Below are 14,970 nucleotides of genomic sequence, written 5' to 3'. Positions count from 1 at the left end.
CGCGGGGGTGGAAGATCCCGCCGCCCGCCGGCACCGGGGCCCGAACACCCGGCGCGCGTGAGCCGCAGCCCCTCCGCTCCACCTGACCAGGCCTGGGGCCAGGGCTGCCTAGAGCCACGTGTACTTCCCTCTTTACCCACCGCGGGAAGCGACGGTGGAATTTAAAGAGACCGCAACTCCATGCGCCTCTTTCAAACTGTTTTCTCGTCTCCTCGGTTTTTACTCCTTATTTCGCAGATATCTCACGTCGCCGCGCCTCTTCTCTTTTCCTTTTAGAGGAGTGATCAAGACAGTATTGCTGAGGGAGCTTTTTCTCTTCGGCCGCCTCGGAGGGAGGAACCTGCTTAGGGACACGTAGTTGAGAAGCTGATGCTAACGAGGTGGAAGCTGCTGTGTAGACTCCGGGGAGAGGGGAAGGGGCTGGATCCGGATGTTAGGCCTGTCACTCTCATAGATACACTCTCTCTCCGGTGTCATCAGATCAGAAGATGTGTGTGTGTGTGTGTGTGTGTGTGTGTGTGTGTGTGTGTGTGTGAAAGCAGTGACATTCGCAATAACGTGGCAAGGAAAGTTTGGCCTGGTTTGGTTTGGTTTGGTTTTGACCCCTAACTGATAATCTCGAGTCAACTGCCTTTGGTGTGAAGTTTACTCCTTGCATTCATTTATCCTTTACTGTGTAACTGCCATAGGGCCATGCTCTTTAGTGCTCTCTGTCCTGCTGAATTCTTCTTTACCGAACACGCAGCCTGTATTTGGTAGATTCGAAAAAGTGATTACCGAGACCGGGTTTGGCTGTTTAAGGCAGTAATAACATACAAAGTGTGTCAGTAGCATACAGAATTGTATAAATAATTTTCAGTATTCTATTGTTCACGTAAAGAAGTAGTGATTGTGCCACAGTGCACTTGGGTGATTTCAGACGTTAAGGAAAATAGCTAATTCATTTGATTCCTAAACTTGTTTTGAATTAACTTTTAGCCTTTAGCTAAACCTGCAACCAGTATCATTCAGTAGCAGTGTAGTAAGTATTTTGCAGGATTTATTTATTTATTTATTTATTTTATTTAATTTATGATAGTCACAGAGAGAGAGAGAGAGGCAGAGACAGAAGCAGGCTCCATGCACCGGGAGGCCGACGTGGGATTCGATCCCGGGTCTCCAGGATCGCGCCCTGGGCCAAAGGGAGGCGCTAAACCGCTGCACCACCCAGGGATCCCTTGCAGGAATTATTTAATCAGCACTTTTTTTTTCCCCCCCCGATTTATCAATATATATTTTCTTAGTTGGGAAAGATTCATTATGACTCTTACACAGAATTAGGTTCCTAATGTTCCCCAGGGGTAAAGGGAATGATTGTGGTCATTTTGACACTGAACAGCTGTTTAGCTTTGAAACTTTGCCGCCCGAGTCCTTCCCTGTCTTCTACTGACTGTTGTCTTAGATGAAAGGGGAAATTTTGAATAGCTTTTGAAAATACTGCCAGCAAGATAAGTTGCATTCGTATACTTCACAGCTTATGGATTTTTCTAAAGTATTCTTATTTAATCTTAATAACTTTCATACACGTTTTGCAAATCAAAAAACTGACATTTGGCAGTGAAATGATTTGCCCGAGACCTAAAGACAGTAATGACAAGCTTATGCTCAAACCTAAGTCATTTGCTTCCAAATTCTACGTGAATTTTTTTTTCTCTGTGAACTAATGAAATAATGTAGGATGTAGCATGTGTCCTAAGGTGGAAAAGCTGGATAAAATAGCTTCTCTTTTCTTTATTTCATTATTTAAAAAAAATTGGGGGTGGGGGGAATCCCTGGGTGGCTCAGCTGTTGAGGGCGTGATCCTGGAGTCCCAGGATTGATCCTCGTGTTGGGCTCCCTGCATGGAGCCTGCTTCTCCCTCCGCCTGTGTCTCTGCCTCTCTCTCTCCCCCCCCCCCATGAATAAATAAATAAAATCTTTAAAAAAAAAAAAAGTTTGTAGTTTTTTTTTTTTTTTTTTTTTGCTACATGCATCTAGGGAATCTATCTCATTGGAAATCTTACTAATTTATAACTGTCCTCTTGCCACTTCTTAAGTTAAAAATGAAGATCAGTCTTTTTTTTTTTAACATTTCAACTAATTGTTATTGCTGCAATAAAATATGAATGTACCTTCTTGTTCTCTAGTACTGCAGATCAACAAGGATGATGTAACTGCCCTACACTGTAAAGTGGTATGCCTTATCCAAAATGGAAGTTTCAAGGAAGCCTTGAATGTCATCAATACTCATACTAAAGTGTTGGCCAAGTAAGTGATTTGGTTAGTTGTTTGTGCAGTTATTAGAAATATGGCTACCATCGCTATAAACATTTCCATGTTTTTTTCCCTTCACTATTCAGTGATTTTTTAATCACTTTTTTCCATTTTTGCTTAGCAATAGTATCTTTGTTCTTTTCTGCCTTAGGGAGCCTTTTTCTTTACCTGTCTTTCCTTGGAACCACTAAGAAGCAGGTAAACTACTGAAGGATATGGGGCATAATGAATTCTTGGAGGCCATAAGAACAACTCAGAAGCTTAATTTAAAAAGAAAAATAAAAAGGCAGAAGGCCTAGAACATGTAGGGTAGGGATATATAAGTAGAACCTTTAGGATGGTGTGGCAATCTTAGCCTGATCTCTGTGCCTACCTCCTTTGAGAATTGTTGAGGTAGGATTTTAGGCCAAGATCGTTCAGTGTCAGAGTTCTTTAGCAGTCTTTAGAATATATAACATTTGTTGTTGTTCATCTTTTTCACTTATTTCATTTATTATTTCATGAAATGTGAATTTATATTCTAAATTGTTACTGTAATTTGATTTTTCTTTGCAGTCCTGCCTAAACCCCCGAAGAAATGTGTATAAAATAAAGTTTTTTTGCAGCATATTTACTCTTTTGTGAAATAATGGTTTATAAAGCAGCGTACAGTTGACCATTGAACATCTCAGGAGTCAGGGGCACTAATCCTCCACACAGTTGAAAATCTCTGTATAAGTTTCGACTTCTCAGAAACTGTACTGAGAGCCTATTATTGACTGGAGGCCTGACAAATGGCATAAACAGTTGATAAACATATTTCTATATGCATTATGTACTGTATTAAAGTAAGCTAGAGGAAAGAAAATGATACTAAGAAAATCATAAGAAAGAGAAAATACATCTAAGGTAGTATATCATCATATTAAAAAAAACTACATATAAGTGGACTCATGCAGTTCAAATCCATGCTCACAGGTCAACAACTATATAGTATGCTTTTTGTATAAGAAAAGGAGGATATAAGAATTTATATGTGGGAGCACCTGGGTAGCTCTGTGGTTGAGCATCTGCCTTTGGCTCAGGTGGTGATCCCAGGATCCTGGGATCGAGTGCCGCATCAAGCTCCCTGCAGGGAGCCTGCTTCTCCCTCTGCCTGTGCCTCTGCCTCTTTCCCTGTGTCTCTCATGAATAAATAAATAAAATCTTTTTAAAAAATTTATATGTGTATTTTCCTGTATTTGCAAAAATAAACATTAGCTGGAGAAACTGAATAAAAATAGTCATTTGTAGGAGGTAAAGGGGAGCGTGGTAGATGTGAATAACAATGGGAGTAAAACTTAGTGTTCTATGTCTTTTTGATTTTGGAGTAGTTTGAGCCATATTTATACAGATTAAAAATCATTTAAACCTTTACTGAAAAGGGATACCTGGGTGCCTCAGTCTGTTAGTGTCTGCCTTCGGCTCAGGTCATGTTCCCAGGGTCCTAGAATCAAGTCTCCCTGTCCAGCTCCCTGCCGGGTGGGGAGTCTGCCTCTAGGTCTCCTTCTGCCCCTCCTTCTGCTTGTGTGCCTGTGTGCTTTCTCTCTTTCTCTCTCAAATAAATAAAATATTTTTTAACAAGCCCACTTTACTAAAAATAAAAGAAGTAAAAGGGATGCTGCTTTCTAGTAAACATGTTTATACTACCATATGTTGAATTTTGGTCATTTTGTGACATAGGTAGATTTGCAAATAATTTTTAGGCTAGTAAATAAAAGGTATTGTCATTTTGCTTGATAAATATTTTTCCTCATGAATTATGGTTAAAACTCCAAAATGAGTATCAACTGTCACATTAATGTAGATGAGTTAAGTCAGTATAAATAGGTAGTGATTTTGTAGTTGTGTGTTTACCAGTAGTTTGGTTGGTTTCAAGTACTATGTTTTTTTAAGATCTTGGTTACCTTTTCTTTGCTATTCATTTGATTCTTGAACACATTTAAAGCAGCTTTATATGGCTTATTTGATTAGTAGATTTAAGAAACTTCTGTAATAACCCATTTAAAATAGTGTTCAGGAGTGTCTGGCTGGCTCAGTGGGTGAAGCACACAACTCTTGATCTCGGGGTTGTGAGTTCGAGTCCCACGTTGGGTGAGGAGATTACTGAAAAACAAAACCTTGAAAAAAATAAAATAGTGTTCAGGTTGTTTTTCTATCTAAGACAGTTAGTTATTTAGCTGATTCATTATTTCATTCTTAAATGTTTGTTTCAAAAGTCCAATAATTTTAAGACTATCCACAAAAGCAAGAGAAACAAGGGAAATGGATGTAATATTTTCTCTGCCACTTGTGGACTAATTTTCAGGCGTTGCTAAACTTTGTCAGTTTCCTTCTCTGTTGTTAATGGAGGTTAAATGACTTAATATAGGTCAGGTGCTTACAGCAGCGTCCAGCATATAGTGTGTGCTCTGCAGTGTTAGCTAATGATCAGATACTGGTTTTTTTCTTTTGCAGTAACTCGCTTTCTTTTGAGAAGGCATATTGTGAGTACAGGCTGAACAGAATTGAGAATGCCTTGAAGACAATAGAAAGTGCCAATCAGCAGACAGTCAAACTAAAGGAGCTTTATGGACAAGTGGTAATTACTGCTTTAAAATACCTGTTGACAATCATCCTCAGTGAGCATGACTGTACCTATAAGGAGCAGGGATGAGGAACCTCAGCCCATCCTGATGCTCCACAAAACTTGCCACCAAACCAATTCTTGAGGTTTGAACATATTCCCTCTTCTTGATCTTCACACAAACAGTTGCATATGTAGTATTCTATGAATAAATTACTCCTTCAGGGTAATTAGAAGCTTAAAAACATCCTATGAAATTTTGACTTTTTAGTTGGAAAAATGAAGGCCAGTGGGTTATATTTACACAGTTTTGAAATTGTATTTCTTTCTAGTTTTAAACACATTTTGTTTAAGGTTAAAATAAAGTAAATAATGATAAGAATTTGGATGACTTCAGCTAGTTTGAAATCCGTAAAAATATTTTATTCTGAAAGAGTTTGAGGCATATAAGTAAGCCTAAGGTAAAAATAGAGCTATTAATGATGAGAGTACAGAAATGTTTTATTAGAACTAGCAAAACCCTCTCAAAGATTTTTAAAATGTCAGTAAGAGCAATTAATGAATTAAATGTATTGTTCTCAAGAGATAGTAGGAGTTTTAACAATACATACTGGTTGGAGAAAGATTTGGACAAGTTCATGGATTATAAGTTTATAAAGAACTTTTAAAGTAAGCTGGGGAAATTTAGGGTAAATTCCAAATTTAAGGCAAATTTTGAGATTGATGAAGAGTACCAGTCCCTGGTAGCTGACTTGACGTAATACCAAGAGTGACAGTTTTACTGCCCTTTGAGAACAACTTGAATGAAATAAGCAGGAATTATGTTTTGTGTACTTGATACTAACCCTATACTAGCTGGTTTCTGGGAAAGAGAAAATAAGATTAAATACTGCAAACTCCTAGGAAATATTAAGTGCTTTTGTTAACATCTAGTTTTGTTCCCATTCACTGGGGCTTAATAATCATTTTATGGATAGGAAAATTTTTTCATTGTCAATAGTCAGATTTAGGGCAGCCCGGGTGGCTAAGCCGTTTAGCACCGCCTTCAGCCCAGGGTGTGATCCTGGAGACCCATCGCTGCTTCTACCTCTCTCTGTGTCTCTAATGAATAAATAAATAAATAAATCTTTAAAAAAACAAAAAACAAAACTCAGGTTTAGTTAACAGCATGATTTCTTTGGAAAGATTTTCTTTCACAACTCACATAGGCACTTACCTAACCTAAAAAAGGAGGTAAATACAATGACTTTTCTATCTGAATCATGACCACAAATCTAGTGGAGATTCATTTATTGCAAGTTTTTGAAAGTATTAGTAGCACACAGAACTAATTGAAAATTTGTAAAGAAAAAACTGTTGATTGCCCATATCATGCTGAATTAGATTTCCTACTTAGTGATTCAAAAAAGGGTTTGTATGATGTCTTCTCCTCTGATCTTTTACTTGCTATCTTTCTCCCTAGTTATACCGGTTAGAACGCTATGATGAATGCTTAGCAGTATATAGAGATCTCGTCCGAAACTCCCAAGATGATTATGATGAAGAGAGAAAGACAAACCTTTCAGCAGTTGTTGCAGCTCAAAGCAATTGGGAAAAAGTGGTTCCAGTGAGTATCTCTGTATATCCGCACAGCTATAAAACAGTATTCTTGTCTAGTGTCTGACTGGTATTTTGCTCCATGACAGGAAAACTTGGGCCTCCAAGAAGGCACACATGAACTATGCTACAATGCTGCATGTGCACTGATAGGACAAGGCCAGCTGAGCCAGGCAATGAAAATCCTACAAAAAGCTGAAGGTTGGAAGTTTATTAAAATTCTGTGTAATTGTGATGTGCATATAGCTTAAAACAGTATTTCCAAAAACTGCATTTGATTTTTGTGAGGTTTATTAACAGAAATTACTGATTCAGTGGGAATTTCTCACAATTCATCTCATCTTTCTCTTAGCATTTTAACATGTCTCTCCCCTATTTCTGTCTAATCCCTAAGCCAGAGTACTTGTCCATTTTCATCCACACCAGACCTTAATTTTTTGAAGGTTTTTTAATAAGTTGCTATGAATATTAAATGTAAATTGAGTTAATGTCAAGCATTTACAGCAGTACAGGGCATATAATATAAGCATCTAATAAATATTGGTAATTATTAAACTGGTACTCAAATATAGTGATAATTTGCTGTGCCTATGTGTGTATATGCATGCATACACATACATTATTTATATTGATAACACTATTCAAGCACAGTTTAACTCCATATAGTATGTTTTCATATACAACATTTACATGCTTTGAAGAAGCTTTTAATTAAGAAAAAAGAAAAATAGTCTTAATAGCTTATGTCTGGTTTTAACTCTAAGAACATATAAACTTTTCTTCTGCATACATACTTCCCTGGAATACAGGGATATAGTGATATAGGGACTGTGGTGATGGTGAGGAGGAAAAAAAGGTGAAGCAGGATCAATTCTAAATGTTGAAGGTTAAAATAAAAACGGGATCCCTGGGTGGCGCAGCGATTTGGCGCCTGCCTTTGGCCCAGGGTGCAATCCTGGAGACCCGGGATCGAATCCCACGTCAGGCTCCCGGTGCATGGAGCCTGCTTCTCCCTCTGCCTGTGTCTCTGCCTCTCTCTCTCTCTCTCTGTGACTATCATAAATAAATAAAAATTTAAAAAAAAAATAAAAATAAAATAAAAACAAGTTAGGGCAGCCCAGGTGGCTCAGCGGTTTAGCGCCGTCTTCAGTCCAGGATCACATGCAGGATGTGATCACATCCTGGAGACTCCAGGATCGAGTCCCACATCAGGTTCCCTGTGTGGAGCCTGCTTCTCCCTCTGTCTGTGTCTCTGCCTCTCTCTCTCTATCTCTCTGTGTGTGTCTCATGAATAAATAAATAAAATCTTTTTAAAAAAAGAAAAACAGAAGTTAGAGCATTGTCAGAAGAAAAATATGTTTGAGAATTATAATAGCTTGATTATACCCAGTGTTGACAGTAATATGGAAAAAGACACTCTTACACACAGAAGTTTTGAGTATAAAAGTAATACCAACTTTACATTGGGCAGTTTGGTGATGTGTGGCATATTTTAAAATTTGCATACCCTTTGATCCAAGGATTTCATTTTAAGGAAATAAAGTAATTAATAATTAGATAAATGAAATTAATTGTAAGGAAATACTTAAATTCATATATATTTTTATAAATGGTAATTAAAGGGATGGTCATAAGAAAAAAATTGGAAACATCATGAGTTTCTGCCCTATAAGAGGATTGGCTAAGTTTTGCCATTACCACAAAATAGATTGCCATACAGTCACTTAAAATAAAAATGTAGATCTAGGGGCTCCTGGTGGCTCAGTTTGTTAAGGGTCCTATTCTTGGTTTTGGCTCAGATCATGATCTCATGGTTTGTGGGATCCAGCCCTGCATGGGGCTCCATGCCTAGCGAGGAGTCTGCTTCTCTCCTCCCTTTCTCCTTCCCTCCCTCCCTCCCTCCCTGTCTCTTTCTGAAATAAATAAATCATTTTTTTTTTTAAAGAGAGCCTTGATTAAAAATATAATAATAATGTAGATCTATATTTATTATAACATTAAGATGTCCAAAATATATTAAATGGAGAAGCGAGGCTTCATGGCACTTTCATTTCTAAAGCAAGTGTGCATTTGCATTTAAAAATAGTAATGGAAATGCTAACAGTGGTTATCTCTTGATGGTGGGATTATTGTCTTTATTTTACTACTTTTTTGTCATTGAGTTTTTGCAATCAACATTTTATTTATTCATGAGAGAGGCAGAGATTACAAATGAAAGAAAAATGCCAGAGAACTAGAATGGTCAGGGACTGGAAGTATTTATGTAACATAATTGATGCTAATAATTTCCAAATTTGCTTATTATTAAAATTGTCTTAAAAAAAAAATTGTCTTGAGATCTTCTGCCCAAAAATTTAATTCTTTTTTTTTTTTTTTTTTTTTAAGATTTTATTCATGAGAGACACACAGAGAGGCAGAGACATAGGCAGAGGGAGAAGCAGGCTGCATGCTGGGAGCCCAGTGTGGGACTCCATCCTGGAACTCCAGGATTGCACCCTGGGCCAAAGGCAGGCACTAAACTGCTGAGCCACCCAGGCGTCCCAAGAATTTAATTCTTACTTCTCAGAATGGTGAAAAAAATGGGAATTACCCTGCAATATTAATTTTAAAATCATTTTTTCCTATAGATCTTTGCCGCCGTTCATTATCAGAAGATTCTGTAAGTATTCTACTGTTGTTAAACCCAAATTTTACACTTCTAATATAAATTTATAGGGTGTTATTTATTGACTTGTTGAGATAGATGATGATTTATTAAATGTAAATCATAGTAAAAATCCTTTTGATCCTTATTTGTTGGAGTCTCAGGCTGGGAAATTACAATACCAGAATTTTTATATACCTTATACATTTTATTTTAAATTTATATTAATATAAATTTATTCTCTAATTTAGATGTACGGCTCAGGTCTTTGAATATGGGTCCTTTCATAGAATTTCATGCATTTTTCTTAAATGAACCACATAATCCAGCAGTCTTGATTTCCAATTGCCTTAAAGACAATTGTGAAGTAGTGTCATTACAAAATCCTTATACTTGTTACCCTTTTCACCAATATTTTATTGTTTTCTGGCTCACACCTGTTTACACAGTAATTTACATTTGGAATCACCTTTATCTGATTCCCAGATTTTAACAAACTGACTCTAAGGGAAGTTTTCTGAAAATTTATGTTGTCTATAAGATTGTGTATCTTTTGAATGTTTGGAATACTTGATAGATATGGAGATCAATTTTTGGAGCATTTACAAGGGAAAAAAGTTTCTTTTTCTACTTAGGATGGGACTGAGGAAGACCCACAGGCAGAACTGGCCATCATTCATGGGCAGATGGCTTATATTCTGCAGCTTCAAGGTCGTACAGAGGAGGCGTTGCAACTTTATAATCAGATAATAAAACTAAAGTAAGTTATTAATACGAAGTGCCTTTTATAGGGGATGAAGTCTCTTTTTAAAGGTTTGTTTCTTTTTGACTGTTGCTTATTGTTCACAGGCCAACAGATGTGGGATTGCTAGCAGTGATTGCAAATAACATCATTACTATTAACAAGGTATGGGATATCCATGGCTTTCTTACATTTTACCTTGAAAACATATTACCTCCGTTTCTTTCTAGGTTGACTTCTTTTTTCCCTGACACAGTCCAATTGTAGCAAAATCACAGTCACAATTTAACTTTCATAATGATGATTCTGTAAGCTATGTTCAAGTAATAAAACTTTTTTGCAGTTACAGGCTCTGGACTATCTTACACTTTTCCCAGTTTCTGATAATATCGAGAATCTATATATTGAAAAATAAATTGTGGACTTCTAAACTAAGCATGTGTATTTTTTAAGTGTCTTTTTCATCTAGTGATCCTGAATACAAGTTTCCTATATATAATTTTTTTCTTTCCAGTGGTTTTCATTTTGGGGGAGGGGAGACATGGACAGATTCTCTTTCTCTACCCACCTCCAAACCACATATAAAATATTACAAGTATGAAAAAAAAAAATATTACAAGTATGTATATAAATGATCCTAAAGAATACTATACTAGTAAAATTAACCCAACATTTAGAACATTGTTTTAATGGAAGAACATCTGAAGTCAGATTTGAAATTCAATTCAGTAGAAAATAAGAAAAGTTAACATTTGATTTCTTTTGATAAGCTGTGTGATTTTTCAAGTGCCATCTTATTTCATCTTCTGAATTATATTTTTAGGTGGTAGTACTTACCTCTAATTTGTAGGAATATAATCTGAAGCTGGAAGGAGTTAAGGAATTTATATAAAGTCACAGCCTGTTAGACGTAGAACTTTGATTCAGATTCTAGTCTCGGACTCCTTCATGGACCTCTCTCCTCTTACAGCAGAAATTCAGAGGGTCCCCAGAGATGAGATAATAGCATTAGAGACTAGTAGTTACAGGATGTTGCAGGCCATTGGCATAGTTTAGTTTTCCAAAAATTGATTCTGGTGTTTAAATCTTGGCAGCATTATATACCTGCATGTGTTTATGAATTATTTGAAATGCGGGCAGCCCAGGTGGCGCAGCGGTTTAGCGCCGCCTGCAGCCCAGGGCGTGATCCTGGAGACCCTGGATGGAGTCCCACGTCGGGCTCCCTGCATGGAGCCTGCTTCTCCCTCTGCCTGTGTCTCTGTCTCTCTCTCTCTGTCTCTATGAATAAATAAATAAAATCTTTTTTAAAAAATGAATTATTTAGGGGATCCCTGGGTGGTGCAGCGGTTTGGCGCCTGCCTTTGGCCTAGGGCGCGATCCTGGAGACCCGGGATCGAATCCCACATCAGGCTCCCGGTGCATGGAGCCTGCTTCTCCCTCCGCCTGTGTCTCTGCCTCTCTCTCTCTCTCTCTCTGTGACTATCATAAATAAATAAAAAAAAAATTTTTTTAAATGAATTATTTGAAATGCCAGTGAGAATAAATTCTTTTTACCTGATAAAATTATGGGAAGGACACCATGTGAAACACAAAATATCTTAATCTTTTGTAATTATATACAGAAATGTATTTAGTTAACAGACTTTTTATTCAAAATAGTGCTGAATGCAATAGATAATGCAAAAGAAATATGAAACTCAATCATTACATCATTTAAAAATCACATAAATAATCAAATGTACCTGGTTAAAGTTTTTACTTTTTAACTACCATTACTGATGAAAGAAAAGATCTCTGGGCTGGCAAATTTGTAGCTCACCCTTGAAGAAGGGTTACAGTTTGAAGGTATAAACAGCATAAGCAAGTGAACATATGGAGAAATACTTATGACTTGTGGAAAGAAAGTGAGAAAATAGAAGTTAGAGGATACATGTATGCTAGCTATTTAAAAACTTTTTAAAGTTACATTAAATGATGCCAAGGTATGGGAGGCCTTGAAAAATCAAATTTTTGAATAAAAGCTGAAGTTTAAGAGAAGATAGCAAAGTTTAAAAGAAGTCTGGTAGTGGCATGGATGATGAAGTATTAAAATAGTACAGAGGAGAACCAACTAGAAATCTGGTTTCTTAAGAATTGATTTATATGAAAGTCAGTTTTCTCCTGTACATTAAAATAAATTTACATTGGTTTGGAGCTTCACACTCAGGAAAAGTGATACCTATTTTAGATTCCTTCGTCTTCAAACTAGTAGAAGGCCTGGTTTAAAAAAACGTGGTGTATCACTTATTTGCAAATAAATATGGTATTTAACAAAGCTAGAATGCTGTGCACCCAGTAGACATTCAGATGCTCCATTTGTCCTCAAGATGCATGTAATTTGTCTTCCTAGAAAAGTAAGTGACGTTCTATAATTCTAACAAGACTTTTTAAAGGCAGATAACACTGTTTGCTGCACACAGAAGTTTGAGAAATTGAGCTTCTGCTTAGGTGAGAAGGACCTTAAGGAAAAGAAAAACAAAAGAAAAACAGCTATGTTACATTTGCATTTTTTACTAAAAATGGTTTCAAAAGAGTTGTGAACTTATTTCTGAATTTTAATGATTTGTTTACATAATGACTGTTTGAAAGCGGAAAGAATTTCCTCATTTGTCATCTGAATTTTAATGGGCATAGTTTGTAGATTGCAGATTTCTTTGTATCTTTGTAGTCCTAATTTCCACTGTAAGATTTGTTCTGTCTCTGAGTACTTTTCTTCAAAACTCAAAACAAGCAGTTAATAGTGGAAGGATAAATCAAAAGAAAACTAAGAACCCAAGACAAATTTATATGCGTCTCAGGGGTTTAAACAACCTAACCAGGTTGATGCATTATCTTCCAAGCTTTCTTGTGTACAAAATAACTAAATGGAAGAGGAATAAAGCCCTCAAGTGTTAAGAGTTGAAGTCTGAGATTGTTGTTAATAGCAGATGAACTTTTCTTTGTCAGGACCAAAATGTCTTTGACTCTAAGAAGAAAGTGAAATTAACCAACGCAGAAGGAGTAGAGTTTAAGCTTTCTAAGAAACAACTGCAAGCTATAGAATTTAACAAAGCTTTACTTGCTATGTACACAAATCAGGTAGGTAACAAACCTCTCATTGCCCTAGCTAAACCTTTTGGAGTATGGTATAAGGCATAATGGATGTATCAGTAGAATCTATGTATACTTCTTGTCTTACACCGGTGTATTTTTTAGAATGTCCTATATCATAGATTTTATTTATTAAACAAGCAATTTGCCCAATTCTTTGTAAAAGTCTACAGCTGGAAGAGAATACTATTCATACTTGTAAATGAGGTACTGTTCTCATTATCCTATTTCTAATGTCTCTGAATTAAAGTGGAAATGATCAAAGATGTTGACTGTGATTATAGGTTAAGATTTGTCTTTCGTTTTAGTTTGTACATAATTACTCAAGTTACAAATGCTAAAGAGGTCAATTCTAATTCTAATATGCATTAATTCTATAAAGATTTCAAACTCTTCCAAAGCAGAGGTTTTTAGTGGAAGAGTGAAAGGCAGCAAAATTTTTATTATTTAGAACTAAGCCAGGTTATTTTTGAATACCTTAGCAAGAAATACCTATGCATTTTGTTGCTTTTAAGCACAGGCTGATACTTGTATTTTCTTTTTTTAAACAAAACTGTGGAATATAAGCATCCAAATTAATATTTAGAACTAGTCCTTTCCAGGGTGCCTGGATGCCGAATTGGTTACATGTCCAACTCTTAATTTCAGCTCAGGTCATGAGCTCAGAGTTGTGAGATCGAGCCCAGTGTTGGGCGTCAGGCTCCGAGCTGGGCATGGAGCCTGCTTAAGATTCTCTCTCATCTTCTGCAAACTCCCTCACCCTGCCCTGAGAACTAGTTCTTTCCTAAATGTTTTTGTAACTCCTAGCTTAAATTTAGTAAATGGAAATCTTTTCTTATAGGAAAAAAATTGAGAATAGATCATAGAAACCACTTCTTTTACCCCAGATAGTTCTTCACTTACTATTGTCTTTCAGCTGAGTTCCTTCCTTTTCCACCCCCATCCTTTTCTTTTTGGTCATTCACTTCATTTCATTTAATTAATTTAATTAACCAGCTTGTTTTTGTTGTCGGGGGGCGGGTGGAATGCTATTTTCTAGGCAGAACAGTGCCGCAAAATATCTGCCAGTTTACAGTCCCAAAGTCCTGAGCATCTCCTGCCTGTATTAATCCAAGCTGCCCAGCTCTGCCGTGAAAAGCAGCACACAAAAGCAATAGAACTGCTTCAGGTAAAGGAATTATTTGAATTTTTCATGAAGTGTTATGTAGTAGCATCCTTGTTTCATTTTCATTATAGTAGCCTGCAAACTTGTAAATAAACGGGAAAACTAATAGGTAACATAGCACTAGACAAATTCCAAATGTCACTTGGTTAATTCCTGAGCTACAGCTTTGTTTTATGTAAGTTTGCATTATGGGGCACCTGAATAGCTCAGTCGGTTGAGTGTTCAACTCTTGATCTCAGCTCAGTTCTTGATTTCAGGATGGTGAGTTCAGGCCCTGTGTTGGGCTCCACATTGTGCCTGGAGCCTACTTTAAAAAAAAAGTTTGTATTAGTAAATGGTTGCCGTAAACACTAAAGAATGCTTTTCACTTGGATATCAATTTAGCATGAGTTAGTTTGTTTTAGGTTTATAATGTCAGAATATGCTTAACTTCTTTTTTCAATAATGTATTTTCCAATGAATCCTAATCCCAAACCTCAATTACAGAGATAGTGACTTGGTTTTTATCCTAAATCAGCTGTTACATTACATGTTTGAAATTCCTGAGGGTACTGTACCCTGGAAAGTTGAACATGATAAAATTAGGACCATCCTGAAGGGCAAAGTTGCCTAGGAAGAATTCTCAGTAAGGAGGCAGCATCTGAGTATCTTATTTAAACAGACAAAACTGTGTAATAATATTAATTATTATTTCTCTATTAATGACTTCCTGGAGCTTGATATTATTACACTTCCAGAGCGTAATTTTAAAAAATGGATATCAAATAAAATTTTTCCAGAATTGAAATTTTGACCTGAAACCAGAACTTTAATTTTTA

General features: G+C 36.4%; 1 protein-coding gene across 1 annotated transcript in view; it reads left to right on the top strand.

Annotated features, from left to right (window-relative positions):
• The window catches only part of SRP72 (signal recognition particle 72), a 30,064-nt gene that overhangs the window by 666 nt on the left and 14,428 nt on the right, over positions 1 to 14,970 (top strand). Inside the window, exons 2-10 of the mRNA XM_026003569.2 lie at positions 2,166 to 2,286; positions 4,768 to 4,891; positions 6,339 to 6,482; positions 6,562 to 6,673; positions 9,100 to 9,131; positions 9,752 to 9,876; positions 9,966 to 10,023; positions 12,844 to 12,975; positions 14,027 to 14,155. Of these exons, the coding sequence (XP_025859354.1) occupies positions 2,166 to 2,286; positions 4,768 to 4,891; positions 6,339 to 6,482; positions 6,562 to 6,673; positions 9,100 to 9,131; positions 9,752 to 9,876; positions 9,966 to 10,023; positions 12,844 to 12,975; positions 14,027 to 14,155 (977 nt within the window). The remainder of the gene's footprint in view (positions 1 to 2,165; positions 2,287 to 4,767; positions 4,892 to 6,338; positions 6,483 to 6,561; positions 6,674 to 9,099; positions 9,132 to 9,751; positions 9,877 to 9,965; positions 10,024 to 12,843; positions 12,976 to 14,026; positions 14,156 to 14,970) is intronic.

This window comes from Vulpes vulpes, chromosome 2, assembly GCF_048418805.1.
Source record: "Vulpes vulpes isolate BD-2025 chromosome 2, VulVul3, whole genome shotgun sequence".
NCBI lineage: Eukaryota > Metazoa > Chordata > Mammalia > Carnivora > Canidae > Vulpes > Vulpes vulpes.
Note: the sequence above shows the minus strand (reverse complement) of the source record. Positions and strands in the feature narration are given on the sequence as shown.